Source organism: Chelonus insularis, unplaced genomic scaffold (genome assembly GCF_013357705.1).
Source record: "Chelonus insularis isolate UGA/USDA-ARS -01 unplaced genomic scaffold, ASM1335770v1 contig_135_pilon, whole genome shotgun sequence".
Classification (NCBI taxonomy): Eukaryota; Metazoa; Arthropoda; class Insecta; order Hymenoptera; family Braconidae; genus Chelonus; species Chelonus insularis.
The window spans coordinates 2,604,177-2,628,670 of record NW_023276376.1 but is presented as its reverse complement, the minus strand read 5'-3'; the positions used below and the strand labels follow the sequence as shown (position 1 = coordinate 2,628,670).

Genomic DNA, 24,494 nt, shown 5'->3' with positions numbered 1-24,494 from the left:
TCATTCCAATTTTTGGATGTGTAATTGGCTGCTTACAGGCATAGATTAAAAAAGCACATGAAAAGCACACGTAGTTGGTTTTCTAAAAAAAATTTAGAGGTTCTACTTCTGGAATATTAATTATGTACCATTCAACGATAATTTAAAATCAGATTTCTACTATATCAACTGTTGTTGATAGAATTTAGGTTTTAGCGCGAAAGCTCTTGTTGGATGTGTGTGTATATAATAGATTCAGTTATTTTGTTAGAGGTAGAGATAAATTTAATTATTAGAAATATATTTTCATTCAACTTTTTATAAAACTAATTATTTTTTCATCAATTATTAAATAAGCTCACTAAAAGATGTATGATTTTATTGAGAACATATGCCATATTTTCAAATAAGATTTTGAGGTTATATAGAAGTTTACAAATTTTGAATATAAACAGTTATCGTTATTTGAAATTATATTTATTGAAAATTTTTTCAATATTATTTATTGTATATTAAATATTAATTTATAATAATGGCTCGAAGAAGAAGTTTAAATCGTCGCTGGTCGCGTAGATCAATAAATGATTCTGCAGTTCTTGATCAAGATTCCAATTACATTGATGAAGAAGGTAAGTTAACTGTATTTAATATAAAATTAATTATGTGTACAGAATTATACATCAAAATATTATATAAAATTCTTTTTTATTGCAGATGACACTTTTTGGAGACACCTTCCAGACCAAACAAGATATTCTAATAGGGCAAGTGTACAGGCGTCCAGTGAAGCTTTTTTGAACTCCAATTCAAGAATTATCGATGATGATGACATTGAAGCTACAGAATGGTGGAATCATTTACACAAAACTAGTCAAGATCTTTTGATACCTAAAGAAACAGCTAGAACTGAAATTTCTAATTCAGGTTAATATTCATTTTTATTTAATTCAATTCGAATACATCCAATAAATATAAAATAATTTTTAAATAGTTTTATTATTTTTCTTTACAGAATTAGCAAATGTATCAAATGCTACGTCTCATTCAGATGCTAATAGTATTACTGAAGCTATTAAAAAGAGGAGAGTTATGCTTGGAGCAAAAAGGAAAAGTTTGCGTAATAATCCATTCTCTCAAGCTTTAGACTCATCAGATATCGCAAGTGAATCAGAGTCAATACCAACACTTGAAAAAAAAGATAGTTCTCAAAATTTGTCAAAAGTAATTGAAGAAGGAATGCGCGAATCGAAACGATCTAGACTTTCCATCAAATCTAATATCAGATATTCGCCAGAGAGTAATACAAGTACTGATACAGAAAAAATATCTAAAGCTAGACCATTATTATTCAGAAGGCCTAAACGAAAATCGTCGTATGCTTTTGATAAAATTCTTTCACAAGATGATTCAACCGTTGAACAATCGTCTAATCTAAATGAAAATGAAACTTTAGATGATGAAAATGAAGTACAAAAAAATAATGAGGATACAAACAAGACGAAAGAATTTATGACTCAACCCCGATCACCGTTTGATAAGATACGTAGGTCATCCAGAAAATTCAAAAGTAATATTATTATTGAAAGCCAAGAAGACAAAGATGACCAAAAATTATCTCAAAATTCAAATATACAAAAAATATCACAAAAATCGATAGACAATTCTATACATGATAAAAATGATGAAATATCTGAAGATACCCCAAAAATTATGGATACATCGATAAGAAAAAGAACAAAAAATTATCGTAAACAAAGTAGCGATAGCGAAAAGAATTTTAAATTGCAATTGTCTGATGGAAAAATATCAGAAGATAATAAAATATCACCAATTCGATCACATCATAGTTTACACATATCTCACTCATCATCTTCTGAAAGTGAAATCATCGAGACTCGAAAATCAAATCATTCATCAGAGAAAATAAATGATAATGTATCTGATCAGAATGAAGCTATATCCATTGAAATTATTCCAAATAAAGACAAGTCTAAAAAAAGCCATAGTGAATTATTTAGAACTAATGAAAAATTGAGTGTTCAAGGAGAAAAATTGAGTGAAGTTAACCAAGAAAATCATGAAACTGATCAAGAAAATTTATCGAATAAAACGTCGTCAACAGAAAGTCTTTTTGAAGTTCAAAAAATTGAATTGCACATTTTCGAAACACCACAAGAACAATTAAATTCCCAAAGTTTGATACGTCAAGATGAAGTAGTTGATCGTGAGAATGAAGTAGAATTCGAGATTGTAGAAAATGATGAAGATTCTAATATATATGACAAATCGATACAGAAATCAGCAACTAGAATTTCGAATAATAAAAAAAAGCGATCATCACAACAGCAAATAGCTGAAGTAAGTCAGCATGATGTTGAAAATGAAATAGAATCAAATTTAGAAAAAAGAAGAATCATTTTACATAGACAATCCCGAAGATCTTCGAAACAAAGAATAAAAGAAAACTCTTTCAGTAATAGTATAAAAGAATCTAGTTTTGAACAACGAAATGTATCTAATAATGAAAACAATGATTCATTGAAACAACAAATGTCTCGAATAATACCTTCAATTCATGAAGATAAAGAACATTCAGAATTGGGAGAAGATATACAAAATAATAAACGTGAGAAAATTTCAAAATCTCTTAAAAATAAACAAATTCCATTAAATTCATTAATCGACAACGATAAACAGAATGAAACTGAAAAGTCTCAAGAGTTATTAAAAAATAGAAGAACTAAAGAAATATCAGTAAGTTACAGTGATGAAGAACAAGAATCAGACAAAGAAAATGATGAAACGGAGAAGTTGAGAAATAGACAGACTCAATCACATTTATTGATTAATGAAGATGAAGATAAAAGAGGATCAGAGTTGACAGAAGAAACAGAGAATACAACTGAACAGATCCAAGAATCAATAAAACAACGAAAATTGTCATCGATGCAATCGATTTCCCGTAAATTATTTTCAGAAAATTTAGAAGATAGGTCGAGTACTATGACAGAATTATCAGAAAAGAGCAGAGAAAGCCATAGTAGTATTAGAAAAATTGATCCTTCAGCTTACGAACTTCCTCATAGAACCCGAAGTGATTATAGTGAGTTTGATACAGATGATATTAATGAAAGTCCAACGATAGCTAATGGTGAACCTGTTCAAATGATGACAGACAATAACGTAAATTTATCTACTCCTTCAACTGATATACAAACACGTTTACCGAGTACATCAACCAATCAACGTAACAAATTATTAAAAACATTTAAACCTTCAATAATGAATACTCTTGATAATTATTTATTAAAATCAAGGAGTAGATTAGAACGAACTGAAGATACTCAATTATCACAAGAACAATTACAAGCATTGGAAGATAAGTTAAAGAGAATTAAAGAAAAAACCGATCAAATAACTCAAAAAGAAGTAAAAAGAGTTCATGAGAAGATTGTAAAGTTACAAAATTCTGTCGATATAAAATCAACAGTTCGTAATAATTATGGCAACTTTCAAAATAAAAGTAAAACTCCAAAAAAGCCAATCAACAAAGCTTACATAGTAGATGGAATATTTTATAAACAACCAAAATTACCCAGACCACAAAAATGGGCGACTAATCGTCTTTATAAATTTTTATGGAAAACAATGGAACCTAAATATAATTTAGATACAAGAAGAAAATCAGAAAAGTTTGTACAATATTTATCTGACGTAGTTAAAGTTATTAAAAGGAGGAAAAATTTTGAAAGCTATGAAGAAGATCTTAATGAACTTATTAAGAAGATGGCACAGCTAGGAATTATAAAAACGAGAATGGACTTTCATAATTTTTGTACTGATTTTTTACCTTATGAATTCAGGGTCAAAGTTACTCCCATGTTAATGCCTGGTAATCGTACGAATATACCATTTGACCCTGATATTCTTACAGTTCCAATCATAAATAAATAATGATGCTCAATCATTTATGTGCCTGATACAATGTTATCAACTTTGTATTTATAAGTTTAGTTTAAAAAATTATAAATATTTATATAATTCCATCAGTGATGATTTCTCATCGAAACAATGTTATTTTCTGTAAGTTTATAATATAAAATATAAAAAATGAAAAAAAAAATAAAAAGTCTATAATTTTTTTTAAATTTAATTTAAAATAATTGTGTTTGATTCGATTTGAAACTCCAAAATTATGTAAATTTTAATTATTAATCTTTATTTAAACTGTACATACGTATTTCTGAACAATCAAACTTTATTTATTTAATTCCTAATAATAAAATGACATTACGAAGACAAAATAAAATCAAGCGCCAAGAAAGATACTATTGCGCCCTCAAGATTTTGCACAATAGCGTTCTCTAGTGTTTTTCAGATAAACTGATTGCCATCAATGAGAACATGTGGGTAACCGGTATTTTTTAAGTTGACAATAAAATAACCTCACAAGCTCCGATACGTCTTTTCTTTAGGTTAATTATTTATTTTAGTATAAATAAATATTAAAAATGGTCGTCAGACAATATCAAGAAGAACTTCAGTATTTAGAAAAAATAAATGATTATTGTTGGAAAATAAAAAAAGGTTTTCAACCTAATATGAAGGTATGTATTGCTTGAGAATGAATAATCGTGCTACTCGATGACATTTTAAAATAATTATTGTAAATATTTCAAAATTGTTATAGGTTGAAGGAATTTTTTACGTAAATAATACTCTAGAAAAACTGATGTTGGATGAACTACGTAATGCATGTAGGCCAGGTAGCATTGGAGGCTTTTTACCTGGAGTAAAACAAATTGCAAATGTTGCTGCACTGCCTGGAATCGTTGGAAAATCTGTAGGATTACCAGATGTACATTCGGGCTATGGTTTTGCAATTGGTAATATGGCAGCATTTGACATAAACGATCCAAAGTCTATTGTATCACCAGGTGGTGTAGGTTTTGATATAAATTGTGGAGTACGTTTGCTACGTACAAATTTATTTGAAAAAGATGTAGTGCCTGTCAAAGAACAAATAGCTCAAAGCATGTTCGATCACATTCCTGTTGGTGTTGGTTCCAAAGGAATCATTCCAATGAAAGCTCAAGACTTAGAAGAAGCTTTGGAAATGGGTATGGACTGGTCATTACGTGAAGGATACAGTTGGGCTGAAGACAAAGAACATTGTGAAGAATATGGAAGAATGCTTAATGCTGATCCATCTAAAGTATCAACAAGAGCAAAAAAACGTGGACTTCCTCAATTAGGAACTCTTGGAGCTGGTAATCATTATGCAGAAATCCAAGTTGTTGATGAAATTTATGATAAATCAGCTGCCTGTAAAATGGGTATTGAAGAAAAAGGACAGATATGTGTGATGATTCATTCAGGAAGTCGAGGATTTGGTCATCAAGTAGCGACAGATGCTTTAGTGCAAATGGAAAAAGCGATGAAAAGAGATAATATTGAAACAAATGACAGGCAATTAGCTTGTGCACACATTAAATCTCAAGAAGGTCAAGATTATCTTAAATCTATGGCAGCTGCTGCTAATTTTGCTTGGGTCAACCGAAGTTCAATGACTTTTCTTAGTCGCCAAGCATTTGCTAAACAGTTTCACATGGCTCCAGATGATCTAGATATGCACGTTATTTATGATGTTTCTCACAATATAGCTAAAGTGGAAGAGCACTTGGTGGATGGCAAATTAAAAACACTTTTAGTTCATCGGAAAGGATCTACAAGAGCATTTCCTCCTCATCATCCACTCATTCCTGTTGATTATCAACTCACTGGTCAACCAGTTCTTATTGGTGGTACTATGGGTACCTGTAGCTATGTTTTAACGGGAACTGAACAAGGAATGAAAGAAACATTTGGTTCAACATGCCATGGAGCTGGTCGAGCATTATCACGAGCTAAATCACGAAGAAATTTAGATTATGAAGCAGTTTTGGATAAATTAAATGATATGGGTATATCTATTAGAGTTGCATCACCTAAACTAGTCATGGAAGAAGCTCCTGAATCTTATAAAAATGTCACTGATGTTGTTAATACTTGTCATGCTGCTGGAATTTCTAAGAAATGTATCAAGTTGCGACCTATAGCAGTTATAAAAGGCTGATTGATTTGCATTTGATTAATAACAATGATAATAATTCTAATATTTATTTTATAAAATAATATTTATTATCATTATTATTATGGCTTTTTGTAATTATTAATATTATTGTCTTTATTGTAATGAGTAATTTTAGATACAATGTACAAGTTTTAATTTGTCTAACAATAAAAAGATATAAAAACTACATTAGACTAATTCGTTTGACTTTTTCACAGAAATTACATTCTCCGTCATTTTTTACTTTATATTTATTTATAAATTTATTTAATTGTATACCTATTATTTTATTTATATATATATTAGTTTCGACAAGTCCTCCATTGACTAGAGATATAATAGAAATATTAGGAAGACACACCTCTTCCTTCTTTTAAATAGCGGAAGAATACCATCACCTTAGAGAAAGATGATTGATTAATACAATCAATTCTTTATTCAATTATTGTGAATAATTAATCATTCACAATAATATTTAATATAAAAATTTATCACTTAGTGATTATTCATATTCTTTTTTTTTTCTTTTAAAAACCCTCATTGAAAGCACATAGAAGATGGAAGAACAATTCTAATTAACTAAATAGCGTAAAAAATTAGTCACTGGAGGAAATGCGTCCTGAAATACACAGCCGACCATTATTGAGACAATTATATTTAAACGTGGTCGGGAATGCATTCCTCATATTGATAATCATATTAACAAAATTAATTATTAATTGTTTTCATTTAAAAAAATAAACAATACTAATGAAACTATGAGAGATGATAATCGGGTGATGGTTCAGCGACCGATTCAGTGGTAAACAATGGATTTGGAAATTCTGGAGGATGTGGCAGTGGTCCGGCAGTCTTTGGCTGGCGTCTATATGCCATCAGCCAACAAGATACAGCTATAGCTACAGCGACGAGGGCCAAAAGTGCTGTTATTACCAAGGCTATAATGAAGCCTACCATTGATACACATATGTCTTCGACTCTTTGAGCTGCTGGGACTGTAAAATAATGAATCATTGTAAATACAAATTACATAATTAATAAATTTAGGTATATAATACAATACATTGAATTAATTACTCACATTCAGCAGGATCAGATGTGTATCTTTCCTCTCGCCTGTCTAAAGTTCTTATTAAATTAGATTGAATTGTAATTTCTTCTCTAAGTTGACCGTCAAAGCCGCTATCAGTTCTGGACAATGACGTATCGTTATAATCGTTGCTGACATCTCTTCTTCGACGACCAAAGGCGTTATATCCTCTACAATTTACCTATTAAACAAAAGAAGTTAATTGATTATAAATTAGCACTAAAAATTAAGTTGTTTTAAAAATAAGATAATTAAACTTACAGGCTGACATCTTCCAAAGCAAACTCTTATATTACATTGGAAGCGAATGTTATCACTGCTGGGGAATTTAAAAGCATTGAAACTGGCTAAAAGTGTTTGAGAGTCATGATCTTGTTGCCACTCTCCGAAAATAGTTGGATCTGTTGCACAGCCATTCTCATCTGTCACAATATATTCATTCTCTTGATTATCTTCCATTGTTTTAGCGACACAATTTCTTGCAAATCCTCCATAGATTGATGAAGGTTGCACTTCAACTTGTAGCATCAAGTTGTCTCCTATTTCAGCGGATTGAATTTCGTTGCCTGTTTGTGTTACGATTCTCATCAGACACGTTGGTGGTGGTCCAGTATTAGCAATCGTTCCAGCAGTCGTCAGCATAGACACATTAAAACCTAAAGTCACATTTTGTTCTCCGGTCTGGTACATACACTTAACATGATAAGCTTGTGCTTTGTATGTAACTAATTTCGGATGTTTCTGTATGACCAAAACGAAGCTTGCTTCCCCATTTACATGAATAAGACCACAGCTACCAAAGTTGACCTTAAATGTTTCTGTTCTATCAGTGGTATCAGCTGGGATCGAAAGAATTCTTCTACACTGTTCCTCTTTACTCCTGCCTCTGACATAAAGAACTCCATCAAATCCTTGATGTTGAACATGAATTTGTACTTGAACACCATCTGACAAACAACTAGCTTCCATTTCGGGTCTTGGGAAATCTGTTCGACCATCTTTAGGCTTCTCGGGAGGAATACAAAGAATGTTTCCGTCTCCCATGTATCCTGCAGTACAGTTACAAATTGCTCGATGTCCTGTTGCTGTACAGAATGCATTTCTGGTACAATTCTTCTCTAGACAAGGATCTTGACATGTCTTTGTAGTTAGTTGACAATATCGATCATCAGGACAGTCGTCATCTCGTACACATTCAATAATTTTAAATAGCTTGCAGTTATATTCATGATCTAGTTGATAGCCGTGTTCAGTTGGACAGACACAACGACCATATTCATCAATTATGAATCCTTTTTCTAAAGCGCATACACAGAATCCATCAGCAGTAATCATCATACCATTTTCTGGTTGACAAGGTACGCATATATCTCGTTCATTCTTAGCAGTACCTGGTGGACAAACGCAGTTACCATATTCATCTTTGATTTGACCTTTTTCTATTTCACAAACTCGAGTTTTATCACAACGAACAACAGCATTGCCACGATAACCAGGAATGCATTCACATATCATTGTTCTAACAGGTTTAGTATCCAATACTGTACATTCAGCGTTCACTCCACAAGGTTCAATCTTGGTGCAAGGATTGATACATTCTCCATCGAAGCAAGCTGTTTGAGATGGACATTCATAGTCATGTTTACATTTGCCAATGACTTTTTGACATCCTTCATTGATATTACCGACGTATCCAGGTGGACAAGAACATTCGACAACATGATTGTAAACATTGCACTGGGTTTCTTCGGTACATGGGTTCTTTAAGCATGGGCTTTCGCAGCGATTATTAATACAAGCTTTGTTCGTTGGACAATCAGAATTCGTTTTACATCCAATTACAGAACAAGAGATTTTAGGGTTTCCAATTAAGCCTGGAGGACACTCACAAACAGCTTGATGGTTGATGCCGTAGCATTCAGCATTCTTAGCACAAGGCGAGAGGACGTCAGAACATGCTAAAACACAGTTATTCTGTATGCAAGTATGAGTATCACTACATTGACTGTCAGATCTACATCCAATCACTGGTAAACATTCAATATCAGCGTTTCCGTCATATCCAGGAAGACATGAACAGATAGGTTTGTGGTTGATGATATTACAGTTGGCGTTATTTCCGCAAGCACAAGGATCCAAACAAATACCATTAATGCAGGCTTTGTCGAATGGACAATTGCTGTCGCTTGCACATCCTATTTGCAGAATTGGTGTTGTAGGTTGACAAGTTCCACTTCCACTGCTAATATATCCATTTGGACAGATACAGATCATAGTTCTAACGGGCAGTGTTGGTAGAACTCGACATTCTGACGGTGTATAACATGGTTCAATAATAGTACATGGGTTCTGACATTTGTTATTAAAGCAAGCTAAGAGGCTTGGACAATCTCCGTCCACTCGACATTCTGGTTCGATCTCAACCCGACATTCATGGTAAGGATTACCTTCATAGCCTGATGGACATCTACAGGTTGGTATATGGCCTCTAACATGGCACTCAGCTCGCGAAGAACAAGGATTATCATGAAGACAAGGATCAATACATTGTTTATTCACACATGAAAATTCACTTGGACAGTCTCCATTGCTATAACACCCGATGACATGACATTTGTCCAAAGGATTACCTGCATATCCGTCTCTGCAGTGACACTCAGCTAGATGGTTATTTGCTATACATTCTGCATTAACTCCACATTTTTCATTAGAGAAAAGACACGGATTGACACAGTTATTATTTATACAAGCTTTGTCTGGCATACATTCGGAATTACTTTGACATTCAACTGAATAACAAGCCACTTCTGGGTTGCCTTGATAACCTCTCTCACAAGAACAAATAGGTTTATGATTGCGAACTACACAATTAGCATTGCGACCACAATTACAAGGATTTCGACAACGTCTGTTGATACAAGCATTTTGATCAGGACATTCTGAGTCTGATGTACAAGCTCCAACAATAGTGATCGGGATTTGTCGACATACTTCGTCAGTGTCTGTAATCCATCCATCAGGACAAGTACAGACCATTGTTTTGACTGGAACGGTATCCAAAACTCCACACCGTGCATTTTCTCGACAAGGTTTTATAACTTGACATGGATCTACACATGTTTCTTTAATGCAAGCAAATTTGCTAGGGCAATCAATGTCTTTCGTACACTCTGGTTCATCCACAAGAACTATTGGTGGTCTTCTTTCACAATAAGAGAATGGATTACCAACTGGAAGATTTTCTGGACATCTACATGAAATGATATGAGATCTGACGAAGCAGATAGCATTAGAAGCACAAGGTGATCGATCAACACATGGATCAACACAGCGTTTATTCTCACAGACTAGATTTTGAGAGCATTCATAATTACTGGTACATTCTGCCCGTTCACAGATGACTTCCGGATTGCCAAAGTAACCTGGACTACAACGGCAAGCAGATCGATGATTTTTTCCATAACATTCTGCATTGATGACACAATCATTTTGAAGGAGACAAGGATTAATACATTGACCAGAATGACAAGTTTCTTCATAAGGACATTCTTGATCGGTTTCACATTCAAGTTTAGTACAGCCTAACTGAGGATTACCAGAGTATCCTGGATGACATACACAAGATGGATAATGATTTGTCACAAGACAATTAGCATTAGATCCACAGTTGCAAGGATTAATACATTGACCATTAACACAAGCTTCTGTTCCTTTGCATTCACTGTTAGAAACACAGCCCACAATGATTGCAGGGGGTATGCATTCAATTCGTGGATCTCCCATGTATTTTATTGGACATTTACAGATTGGATTGTGGTCATCAACGTGGCAGAGAGAGTTTCTTCCACATGGATCACCAGCGACACATGGATTAATACATTTCAGATTGATACACTGTCGATCATTAGAACATTCACTATTTGTATAACACTCTGGTAATGGTGGAGGCAGAGGATTTCTTGGTATTGCAGAACATTCAATGTATGGATTTCCAGTATAGTCTGATGTACATGCACAAACTGCCGAATGAGACGAAGTTGATTTACATTGTGCATTGATGCCGCAACGGACAGTTAAACAGGCTTCAAGACAATTACCATTCTGACATATTTCGTTGTTGGCACATTCTTTATCAGTGTGACATTGAACATCAGTCCAAACAATCTTCTGACATTTTCCATTGATGTCTGTATAAGTATTTGGAGGGCATTCACAAATCATTGTACGTAATGGAGTAGTACTAAGCACTCGACATTTTTGTTCTGCTGTACACATGTCTGACAATAAGCAAGGATCTTGACATTGACTGTTAATGCATGCAAAAAGTGGTGGACATTCAGAATCAACTCGACACTCTTCTTTAGGAATCAGAATGTTTGTACATTCGATGTAAGGATTGCCAGTGGTATCAGTTCCACAAGTGCATGTCGGTTGATGATTTTTTCCGGTGCAAATGGCAGTTTCAGCACAGCTTTCATCATCACAAACTGGTCGACAAACTCTATTGAGTCTATCACAAGCTTCATCATCTGCACAATCTTCATTGTAATGACAAATAGCTGAAATACATGCCACTTGCGGATAACCTTGAGTTCCTGGAGGACAAATACAATGTGCTTGATGTTCAACAACTTGACATTTAGCACCACGACCGCAAATCATATCACCAGTTTGACAAGGATTGGCACAATAACCATTTCTGCATGCTTTATCGAAGGGACAATCATGGTCAATTCGACACTCTGATTTGAAACAACGGTTTTGAGGATCTCCACCATATCCTTGAGGACAGTGACAAGTTGGATGATGACCAATAACAATACAATCAGCACTGATTCCACAAATATCTCTTGAACAAGGATTTTGGCACAGTTGATTGATACATGCCAAGTTAGAAGGACAATCTGAATTACTTGTACATTGAGGAAGACTGATTGTATGACTGTGGCATCCTAAATAAGGATCTCCAGTTGTTCCAGGTGGACAGATACAAATATGTTGATGATTATCAACACGACAGTCAGCGGTGTTTGAGCAGACATTTGTTGTGCATGGATTTACACAACGGCTATTTAAGCAAGCCATATTTGACAAACATTCGCTGTTGGATCGACATAAAGCCGTGTCTACTTGTTGAGCAACTGGAGCACAACCAACTGTAGCATCACCGATATAATTTGGTAAACATTCACAGACGATAGTCCTCATAGGTAGAGTATTAATAATTGTACATTTTGCATTCGTAACACATGATTGAGATTCTCGACAAGGATCTTTACAAGAACCACTAAAGCAACCAAGATTATTTGGACAGTCTGCGTCAATTACACATTCTGGAAGAGCTAAAGGTTCTTTAACACAAGCTTTATAAGCATCACCAATGAAGCCTGGAGGACATTTACAAATAGGTCGATGATTAATTACTGAACATTGTGCTGAAGGTGGACAGTTGCATGGATCAACACATTTAGAATTTTGACATGTGAGAGTTGGTGGACAATCTAAAGTCGTAGTACATTCTCGTCGATCACATCTTATATATGGATTTCCTTGATATCCGTCCAAGCATGAACATTGTGGTTTGTGGTAGTTGTCAACATGGTAAATGGCATTACTTCCACATTGCATAGGAGGTGAATAATCAATACACTCATTATTAATACAGCTTGATGATAAAGGACACTCGTCATTATTTCTACATTGAATTTGACGACAGAATTGTTGTGGATTTCCTGTGTATCCTTCATTACAAACGCATATAGCACGATGAAGCAAGACTTGACATCTACTATTGAGTCCACAAGATCCAAGAGTGCAAGGATCAACACATTTTTCTTCCCAACAGATTTTGTCATTGGTACATTCTGAATTTTTAGTACATTCGGGTCTAATTACATCTACTGACGTAAATTTACATTGAATCTTCGGATCTCCCATAAAGCCAGGTGGACATGAGCAGATTGGATTGTGATTGACTGCCTGACAGATCGAGTTAATACCACAAACACCTATGCATGGATCTCGACAACGTTGAGCAAAGCATGCACGATCTCGTGGACAATCTGAATTTATCAAACACTCTGGATAAACGCAGTAAGCTATTCCATTCTTTTCTCTGCATTCACCATTGATATTACAAGGTGATGGACTACAAGGATCAGTTTCTTGCTGTTTAGGATAACATTCGATGAATGGATTTCCCATGAGCGATACTGGACAGCTACATACTGGACTGTGATTGATAGCTCGGCAAAGAGCACCAACTCCACATACTCCACGAGAACAAGGATCTATGCAATGGTTGTTTTCACAAGCTCTGTTTCCTGGACAATCTGAACTTAAAATACATTCAGGATGACAACCGGCTAAGCTTGAAGGCTCTCCTTCCAAACCGGGAAGACATTTGCAGATTACTTGTTGTCCAGCTCTTTCACAAATAGTATTTGGTCCACAAGGCGATGGATTGCATGGATTTGATTCTTGTTTATCAATTGGTGTCTGACAAAGTTTAAAAGCATCTCCAACAGTTGGATAAGGACATGAACAAATAGGAACATGATTTGTAACTGAACAAGTGGCTCCAACCCCACAAGTACCAGGACATGGATCTTGACACTTGGTTCTAATACAGGCCAAGGAGTTTGGACAATCAGTATTGACTAAACATTCAGGATGACATGCTTCATAAGGATTTCCTCGATAATCTGGCCAGCATTCACAAACAGCACTGTTGTATTTTTCTCGACAGTAAGCGTTAGCACCACATGGTGATGGACTGCATGGACTTTGCGGTACTGATGTATCTGGTGTTTTATCTGTAAAAATAGAATACTTTGTTAAAGCTTACATTTATATCACTATCAGAGATAATAAAATGTACAAGATATTTTTACACTATACATAATACAATTAAGCCAAAATATATACACTATAAAAAAAATAATGCATTAAAAAATATAAAAATATATAATAATAAAAAAATTTATAATATAATAAAAGCAAAAAAATGCCAAAAAGTTTGCAAATAATTTACAGTGTTTAAAATAATCAAATGAATAACTATATACAGAATATATACATAACTGTTAATAATTAATAAATGTTAATTTATTAATTTTTTAGTTTTATTAAAAATTTAGTTTCAAAAAATTTGGAATAGATGAATAATGAAATAAATTGATAAAAAATAATTTTTCATCATGTATATTTTTGCAAGATAATTCTTACTAGGTATCACAGAGCAAAGCGTGAAGGGATCACCAGTGAATCCCTGCTGGCAAGAGCATGTCGGTTGATGGCGTGTTACTTGGCAAAGAGCATTGATGCCACACGAGCCAGGGCAAGGATTTGTACATTTTCTATTAATACAGGCCAAGTGCGTAGGACATTCACTGTTGACACGACACTCGGGTTGACAATTGGGTGGTGAGCCACGGTATTCAGGTAGACAAGAGCATGAAAAAGTGTTATTTAACACAGTACATTGGGCATTGGGTCCACAGGGTGAGGGATTGCATAGATTCATTACTGGCTGATCTTCTGGTGGTTCTTCTATTGAAATCAATTAAAAATTGGTTTAATTTGTTGATCACTTAATGAATACGATAGGTTTATACAGTATAATTAATAATTGGCGATGGTGAACTTACTGATTGGTGAACAATAAACAAATGGATCACCAGAGTAAGTCTCTGGACAGCTGCAAATTGGATTATGATTTCTAACAGCACAAAGGGCATTTTGTCCACATGATCCTGGACAAGGATTCTGACAGCGTTGGTTTACACAAGCACGGTTTTGCTCGCAGTCAGAACTAACAATACATTCAGGTCGACAACTTGGTGGATTACCGAAAAATCCTGGTAGACATGAGCATGATACTTGATTACCATAACGTTGACAAACACTATTTGGACCACAAGGTGAGGGCTCGCATGGATTTTCCGTTGGTTCTAATTAATATTATAAAATAGTCAGTTTTATCAACATTTTTTCATTAAAATAAATAAAAATGATAAATGTGCAAGTAATTTTGACAGAATATTAATTATATAAAAAATTTTTATAATAAAAAATATTTTCTAAATCAACATGTCATGATTTATAATGAAAATATTTTTTATGTAAAAAAATTCAAATAAATTAATGTTCTATCGATGATGACTTACTTTCTGCTCGCTGGCAAAGTACGAAAGGATCGCCTTCATAACCAGTAAGACAACTACACATGGGAATGTGATTGATTACATAACATTCTGCATTACGGCCACAAATTTCAGGGCATGGGTCAACACATTTGTTGTTACTACACGCTTTGTTATTATTACAATCAGAGTTTTGAACACATTCTGGTCGGCAGTTATAATAAGGATCTCCATGGTATCCTGGTAGACAGGTGCAGATACCTTCATTTCGACATATAGCATTAGCTCCGCAAGGTGAAGGGTTGCAGGGATTTTTGGTGATAACTGGTGATTCAGCTAAAAATTTTTAAATCAAGTTAAAATAAGGTTTCATTAAACATGCTAATTGTTTTTACTGGTGCTTACATGGTGGTGGTTGTGGAGAGCAACTATCAAAAGGATCACCAGTATAGCCATCAGGGCATGTACAAACAGGTGTATGGTTGACTACATTGCATTGGGCTCTGATACCACAAGAACCAGGGCAAGGGTCTTGGCATTTTTCTCTAATGCAAGCTTGGTTTCGGTTACAGTCGGAATTTATTGTACATTCAGGTCGACAGTTGGGTGGAGAACCAATGTAAGTTGATAAACAAGAACATGATGGATATCCACCGTTATCTTGACACATCGAAAATGGACCACAAGGGGATGGTATACAGGGGCTTGCAGGTCGATCGACTTCAGTTGATTCTGTAAATTTTAATTGTGATTTTGATGACAGAAATAATTTTTAACAATCTCAGGAAAAAATTCTTGTAACAGCTTTAATAATCTATCTGAAGTTGCAATAAATATTGTTTTTTTTTTATTAATCATATAATGTTTTTGAAAATTATTTTTTCCTGAGGAAGAAATGCTTATCCCTAATATGATATGAACTTACGTATGACATCGAAACATTTAACAAATGGATCGCCTGTTTGTCCAGGTCGACAACTACATATAGGACTATGGTTTCTCGTTTCACATCTAGCATTGATACCACAAACTCCTGGACAAGGATCAATGCATTTTTTATTTATACAGGCGAGATTAAGATTACATTGTGTATTTGATATACACTCTGGACGACAGTTAGGGGGATTTCCTAAGTAATTCGGTAGACAACTACATTTAGCGAAATTATTTGTTTTCCTGCACTCGCTATTAGGTCCACAAGGTGAGGGATTGCAAGGATCAACTTGCACATCTGATTCTGTATAAAAAGAATATGAATGAATAATTGAAGACAAATTTAATGTTCTTTAAGCAAAATAGTCATTGACAAAGTCCCAAAAAATTTATCTTACGTTCAACTGCGGGTAGACAATATCTAAATGGATCACCAGTGTAACCGTTTAGACAAGAGCAAGTCGGAAGATGATTAATGACTTGACAAAGAGCATTTTGACCACATGTACCAGGACATGGGTTGATACACTTGGATTTAACACATGTACGATCAGCAGAGCAATCGCTGTCAACAACACACTCTGGCCTACAACCTTCATAAGGATTTCCATAGAAGTCAGTGGCGCATGTACATAAAGCTGTACCGTAGGTTTCACGACAAATTGCATTTGCACCACAAGGTGATGGTATGCATGGGTTTGGTCTAACTTCTGGCTCTATGGGTGGAGCTGAAAATGATATTGGGTCAAGTAAACTGTACTTATTACTATTAAAATATTTAAGAATTATCCTTTCATAGAATTTTTACATTCACAAAAATTTGGCCAAATTTTAAATATTTCAATTTACATAAAAAAATTATTACTTTCATCGTAATAGTTTTCTCATGATTATAATTTTTTTGTTTAAATTTCGGATTTCTTTGGTGTGAAAGGGTAATTTATTACGGAAACTTACCCTGCATGATATTACACTGAATAAATGGATCACCAGTAAATCCATTGAGACATGAACACATTGGTGTATGACTGACAGTTGCACAATTTGTATTAGATCCACAAGATCCTGGACAAGGATCTTTACATTTATAATTTATACATGCCAAATGAGAACCACATTCGTTATTACTGACACATTCGGGTCGGCAATTTGGTGGAGTACCGATAAAATCTTTATTACATGAACATGAGGGTGTATTATTGATAACCTGGCATTGAGCATTAGCTCCGCAAGGTGATGGTTGACAGGGATTTACAACTGGTTCTTCTGTTGCCATTATTGGTACTCGTGTACATCTAATGAATGGATCACCAGTAAATCCAGTTGAACAACTGCAAATAGGATTATGATTGATAGTTTGACATTGAGCACCAAGTCCACAAGTTCCTGGACAAGGGTCGGTACATTTTTGATTATTACATGCGCGATTTCTTGGACAGTCTGTGCTCACAATACATTCAGGTCGACAAGATGGTGGAGTACCAACGAATCCAGTTATGCAACTACAAACAGCCAATTTATTTGTAACTGTCACTTGACAATGACTGTTTGGTCCGCAAGGAGATGGATTACACGGATCAGATGTCGACATATCTTGAATTGGTGAACATTGAATAAATGCATTACCAGACATGTTTCGTGGGCAACTACACATTGGCAAGTGGTTAACGACAATACATTCAGCATTATTACCACAAACACCTGAACAAGGATCTCTACATTTTTTATTTATACAGGCTTGAGACCGTGAGCAATCTTCGTTAACTACACATTCAGGTCGACATCCAACATATGGATCTCCTTGATATTCCGGTAAACAAGTACATCTTCCGTTGAAACATTGTGTATTAGATCCACATGGGCTCGGATTGCAAGGATCTTTAGGAACACTTGGTTCCGGTGGTGCTGCTGGCGTAGGTGAACAACTGGTGAAAGGATCTCCGGTGTAATCTGGAGGACACGTACAAATTGGAGTATGATTTACTACCGAACATACAGCGTAGAGTCCACATGATCCTGGACAAGGATCTCGACATTTGTCTCTCATACAAGCCTTGTCACTGGTACAGTCTGGATTGATTGTACATTCTGGGCGACAATTTGGTGGAGAACCAATGAAATTGTTGATACATGCACATATTGGACTATTTCCAATAACTCGACAAACTGAGTTAGGTCCACAAGGTGATGGATTACATGGATCTCTTGATTGTTCATCATCATTTGGAGATATCATCACGGGGAAACATTGTACAAATGGATCACCGGTTGTTTCAGGTCTACAACTGCAGATTGGACTGTGATTAACGACTTTACACTGTGCATTATTGCCGCAGGTACCAGGACAAGGATCTTTACATTTTTGATTTATGCAAGCAAGATCAGTTCTACATTCAGAACTTAATGTGCACTCGGGCCGACAATTTGGTGGATTTCCTGTAAAATCAGCTTGACAAGAGCAAATTGCTTGACCATTAAAATTAACCTGACAACGGCTATTAGGTCCACATGGTGATGGATTACATGGATTACTGTCAGCTGTTGGTAATTTTTCTGGTGGCATGGGACTACAAGAGACAAATGGATTTCCTGTAAATCCAGATCTACAAGTACATGCAGGAATGTGATAGATGACTTGACATTCTGCATTTTGTCCACAGGTGCCTGGACAAGGATCTTGACATTTTGATCTTATACAAGCGAGATTTGCTTGACAGTCTGTATTAATAATGCATTCGGGTCTACAGCCTTCATATGGATTGCCAATATAATCTTGAATACAACTACAAGAGCCGACACCATTTTGATCTCTACAAATTGCATTAGCACCACATGGAGAAGGCACACATGGTTGAGTCGATGATTCGGATGGTGGAGATTGCATAACAGTACATTGAACAAATGGATCACCAGTAAATTCATTTATACAACTACAAATTGGAGTGTGATTAATGACAAAGCATTCAGCATTGCTTCCACATGATCCAACACAAGGATCTTGACATTTTCTGTTGATACAAGCGAGTTGGTTCGTACATTCACTGTTGCTAATGCATTCTGGACGGCAATTTGGAGGTGTACCCATGAATTCTGGTAAGCAAGAGCATGAAGATAAGCCATTAATGACTTGACATTGAGAATTTGGTCCGCATGGTGAAGGTTCACATGGATTCTTTGGTGTTTCCGGTGGTTCATTTTGCATTATCATGAATGAACATCTTATAAATGGATCTCCAGTGAAGCTAGCTGGGCAACTACAGATGGGATTATGATTGATCACTTGACATTGAGCGGCAATTCCACAAGATCCTGGACATGGATCACGACATTTTTGATTTATACAGGCAAGATTAAGAGAACATTCAATGTTACTAACACATTCTGGTCGACAAGCTGGAGGATGGCCCATAAATCCAACGACACATGAACATACTGCTTGACCATTGATCTGTTGGCAACGACTGTTCGGTCCACATGGCGACGGATCACATGGATTTCTTGAAGTATCTTCTATACTTGCTACAATACAATTAGCAAATGCATTTCCAGTCATTCCAGCAGGACAACTACACATAGGAATGTGTTGTACCACGTTACATTCGGCATTATTTCCACAAACTCCAGGACAAGGATCGCGACATTTGTTGTTCATACATGCCTGGTGTGATGGGCAATCAGTATTTTGTACACATTCTGGACGACAACCATAGTAAGGATCTCCATTATATTCAGGTAAACAAGTGCAAACTCCATCTCGACATTGAGCATTCGCTCCACATGGTGATGGATCACATGGATTATTTGGTTGATTTATCACATCTTGAGAAGGTGGAATTATAGTGCAACTTGTAAACGGATCTCCAGTAAATCCTTCTGGACAAGTACAAACTGGAGTGTGATTGATAACGGAACACATTGCACTTAACCCACATGATCCTGGACAAGGATCGGTACATTTGAATCTCAAACAAGCAAGATTACTAACACATTCTGAATTAATTGTACATTCAGGTCGACAATTAGGCGGTGTTCCAATGTAAGAGGGTTCACAAGAGCAAGATGGAAGACCATTACCGATATTTTGACAGATTGAAAATGGTCCACAAGAAGATGGTACACATGGATTTGTTGATTGTACTGGATCAATTGATGTTACAGGTGCATCAAAACATCTGACAAAAGGATCTCCAGTGAGCCCCGGATTACAACTGCAGAATGGACTGTGATTGATGACGTTACACTTGGCATTAGTTCCACAAATTCCAGGACATGGATCAACACATTTATTATTAATGCATGCCCGACTGAGTGGACATTCAGAGCTGACTGCACATTCAGGGCGGCAGTAAGGTGGAGTTCCAATAGATATTGAATCACAAGAACATATAGCTTGACCATTATTTTCTCTACATTTGCTGTTAGGTCCACAGGGAGATGGTTGACAAGGACTTACTACTTCTGGAGTTGATTGCATTGGAATTATACTACAGAATCTGAAAGGATCTCCACTGTAATTTGGTTGACATGAACAGGATGGTCGATGATTAATAACTTGACAGACAGCATTTTGACCACAAGTACCAGGACATGGATCTTGACATTTTGATCTTATGCAAGCTAGGTTAGCTTGACAATCGGAATTAATTGTACATTCCGGTCTACATCCTTCATAAGGATTTCCAATATAATCGGGGAGACAAGAGCATGCACCAGCACCATTTTGCTCACGGCAAACTGCATTAGAGCCACAAGGTGAAGGTAAGCAAGGTGATGATGTGGGTGGTAATGGCTCCATTTGTTTCATAAAACATTGAGTGAATGGATCTCCAGTGTAACCAGGAATACAAGCACACATTGGTGTATGACTGACAACTCTACATTCTGCATTATCTCCACAAGATCCAGGACATGGATCTCGGCACTTCTGATTAATACATGCGAGATTTGTATTACACTCGGTATTACTAATACATTCAGGTTTACAATTTGGTGGAACTCCAATAAATTCTGGTTGGCAAGAGCAAGACGATGAGCCATTAATTTCTCGACAAAGTGAATTAGGCCCACAGGGTGATGGTTGACAAGGATTCGTAGATTCCACTGGTTGCATTTGTGGTAATGGCAAGCACATAACAAATGGATCACCAGTCAAATCAGTTAGACAACTACAAATTGGATTGTGATTAATGACTTGACATTGAGCTCTAATTCCACAAGTTCCAGAACATGGATCAATACATTTTTGGTTGCTACAAGCCATGTTGGCACTACAATCAGAACTTATAGTACATTCAGGCCGGCAGTTCGGAGGTGCTCCAAGATATCCTGGGATACAAGAACAAACAGCTTGTCCATTAATTTTTCTGCACTGGCTGTTTGGACCACAAGGTGATGGATTACATGGATCTTTCATTTCTTGTACATCTATTTGAACAGGTGAACACATAATGAAAGCGTTTCCAGACATGCCGAACGGACATGAGCATACAGGAATATGATTGACAACATTACAGATAGCATTCTGTCCACATATTCCACTACATGGATTTCTACATTTTCCTCGAATACAAGCTTGATCTCTCGTACAGTCTGTATTCATAATACATTCTGGACGACATCCTACGTACGGATCTCCTCTAAATTCTGGTAAACAAACACATTGTTCATTAATACATTGAGTATTCGAACCACATTGAGCACAAGGAGATGGTTTAGGTTTTTCTGGTTCAATTTGTTGGTTACATCGAGTAAATGGATCTCCAGTAAATCCTTCTGGACACGTACAAATTGGAGTATGATTAATTACTGAACAGACTGCACTTAATCCACACGATCCTGGACAAGGATCTCGACATTTATTGTTCATACATGCTAAATTACTTGAACAATCAGGATTAATAATACATTCAGGTCGACAATTTGGTGGTGATCCCATAAATTCTTGTAGACAAGCACAAGATGCTTGATTATTTATATTTCGACATTCAGAATTTGGTCCACAGGGAGATGGTACACAAGGATTAACGTTTGTTGGTTTTTCGTCGTCCATAGGTACTGACATTTCAAAGCAATTAACGAAAGGATCACCAGTAAATCCAGATTGACAAGAACATATTGGACTGTGATTGATAGTTTCACATCGAGTATTAAATCCGCAAGTTCCTGGACAAGGATCAACACATTTCCTATTGACACAAGCTCTATTTAAAGGACATTCTGAACTGACTGTACACTCTGGTCGACATCCAGGTGGACTGCCAAGATATTCTGGCAAGCAAGTACATACGGCTTGTTTATTAACAACCCTACACTGACTATTAGGTCCACATGGTGTAGGATTGCAAGGATCTCTAGTTGTATCTTCAACGGCTTGAATAACGTTACAAAATCTGAAAGGATCACCAGTGTATCCTGACATACATGAACATTGCGGTAAATGATTCATTACTCGACATTCAGCATTTAATCCACAAGTTCCAGGACAAGGATCCCGACACTTATAGCGAATGCACGCCAGATTTTGAGAACAGTCTGAGTTCAAAATACATTCTGGTCTACATCCTTCATAAGGATTACCTGTATAGTCTGGTAGACATGTACAAGATCCAACATTATTCATTTCTTTGCAAACTGCATTGGATCCACAAGGCGATGGTGTACAAGGTGATTCTGATACTGGTGTTGATATCACTGGTTGAATAGTACACTGGGTGAATGGATCACCTGAATATCCAGCAATGCAAGTACACATAGGTGTATGACTGACGACATAACAATCAGAGTTAGCTCCACATGATCCAATGCAAGGATTCTTACACTTACTATTGATACAAGCCAAGTTTGATGCACATTCATTATTAGAAGCACATTCAGGTCGACAATTTGGTGGGCTTCCGATGAAATCAATATTACACGAACATGATGGCAAATTATTTACAACTTGACATTGGGAATTTGGTCCACAGGGAGATGGTTGACAGGGATTTTGGGGTGTAACATCTTGTTGTTCAATCATTGGTATACATCTTACGTATGGATCACCGGTAAATCTTGTTGGACAACTACATATTGGATTATGTCCTACTACTGTACACAGTGCATCCAATCCACAGGTACCAGAACAAGGATTAATACATTTTTGGCTATTACATGCTTGATTTTTAGCACAATCTGTACTAACGGTACATTCTGGACGACATGTTGGTGGACTTCCAAGGTATCCTGGGATACACGAACAAACAGCTTGACCATTAATTGTTCTACATTGACTGTTTGGACCACATGGTGATGAACTACAGGGGTTCAACGGTTTTATATCTGTTTGTTGAATAACGAGGCATTGACTGAAGGCATTTCCAGTCATTCCTTGAGGACAACTACACATTGGAATATGATTTATCACAGTACAAATTCCATTCGATGCACAAGCACCGACACATGGATCTCTACATTTATTTCTTGAACAAGCTTTGTCTCGAGGACAGTCTGAATTTAGAACACATTCAGGTCGACATCCTGTATAAGGATTGCCTTGGAATTCATTAAGACAAGTGCACTCGCCATTATTGCATTGAGCATTTACTCCACAAGGTGATGGATTACATTTATCTTGTGGGAACACTGGTTCTGGTGATTGAGCTACTATCATGGAACACATGGTAAAAGGATCTCCAGTAAATCCTTCCGAACACGTACATATTGGAATATGATTTGAAACTAAGCATTGTGCATTAACTCCACAAGAACCAGGGCAAGGATCTCTACATCTTTCATTAACACATGCTTGGTTGGTTGAACATTCAGAATTAATACTACATTCAGGTCTACAATTCGGGGGTTGACCAATGTAATTCTCTTGGCATGTACAAGCGGGCGAACCACCGATGTTTCGGCAGTATGAAAAACTTCCACATGGTGAAGGTACACAGGGGTCTCGAATTGCAACATCATTCGGTTGAATTGCTAAAATAAATATAGGTACTATATTATGATGTCACGAAATTGTCAGAGTAAAATTTAACAGTTTTGAAGTAAATCGAAATTGCAGTAAGTATGAAAAGCTGATATTGATTTACTAAAAGTTGACTGAATTTCATTTAAAAAATCTATTGAAAACATTAATTATAATAATTAAGATTATAAAAATAATAATTTCAGGAAAGATTCAAAATAATTTATCATTAAAAACTTGCATTATAATTTTAAAAAAACCGAAAAATAATCTTCCTATTATTTC

General features: G+C 35.8%; 3 protein-coding genes across 5 annotated transcripts in view; 2 read left to right on the top strand and 1 right to left on the bottom strand.

Annotated features, from left to right (window-relative positions):
- Positions 1-201: 201 nt before the first annotated feature.
- On the top strand, positions 202-4,041 carry LOC118074508 (uncharacterized protein DDB_G0290301-like). Its single transcript, XM_035095760.1, has 3 exons — positions 202-608; positions 694-903; positions 992-4,041. The coding sequence occupies exons 1-3, from the start codon at positions 512-514 to the stop codon at positions 3,931-3,933; spliced, it is 3,249 nt and encodes a 1,082-aa protein (XP_034951651.1). The 5' UTR covers positions 202-511; the 3' UTR covers positions 3,934-4,041.
- A 346-nt stretch (positions 4,042-4,387) lies between these two features.
- RtcB (RtcB RNA ligase) lies at positions 4,388-6,253 on the top strand. Its single transcript, XM_035095489.1, has 2 exons — positions 4,388-4,586; positions 4,670-6,253. The coding sequence occupies exons 1-2, from the start codon at positions 4,491-4,493 to the stop codon at positions 6,092-6,094; spliced, it is 1,521 nt and encodes a 506-aa protein (XP_034951380.1). The 5' UTR covers positions 4,388-4,490; the 3' UTR covers positions 6,095-6,253.
- The window catches only part of dpy (dumpy), a 64,875-nt gene continuing 46,563 nt past the window's right edge, over positions 6,183-24,494 (bottom strand). For all 3 annotated transcript variants that reach the window (XM_035095485.1, XM_035095487.1, XM_035095486.1), the window contains 10 exons: positions 17,216-24,220; positions 16,657-16,986; positions 16,251-16,562; positions 15,731-16,057; positions 15,350-15,661; positions 14,831-15,133; positions 14,409-14,732; positions 7,443-13,996; positions 7,173-7,362; positions 6,183-7,086 (listed from right to left, as the gene is read on the bottom strand). In XM_035095485.1, coding sequence (XP_034951376.1) covers positions 6,848-7,086; positions 7,173-7,362; positions 7,443-13,996; positions 14,409-14,732; positions 14,831-15,133; positions 15,350-15,661; positions 15,731-16,057; positions 16,251-16,562; positions 16,657-16,986; positions 17,216-24,220 — 15,896 coding nt within the window. In that variant the 3' untranslated portion in view covers positions 6,183-6,847. The remainder of the gene's footprint in view (positions 7,087-7,172; positions 7,363-7,442; positions 13,997-14,408; positions 14,733-14,830; positions 15,134-15,349; positions 15,662-15,730; positions 16,058-16,250; positions 16,563-16,656; positions 16,987-17,215; positions 24,221-24,494) is intronic.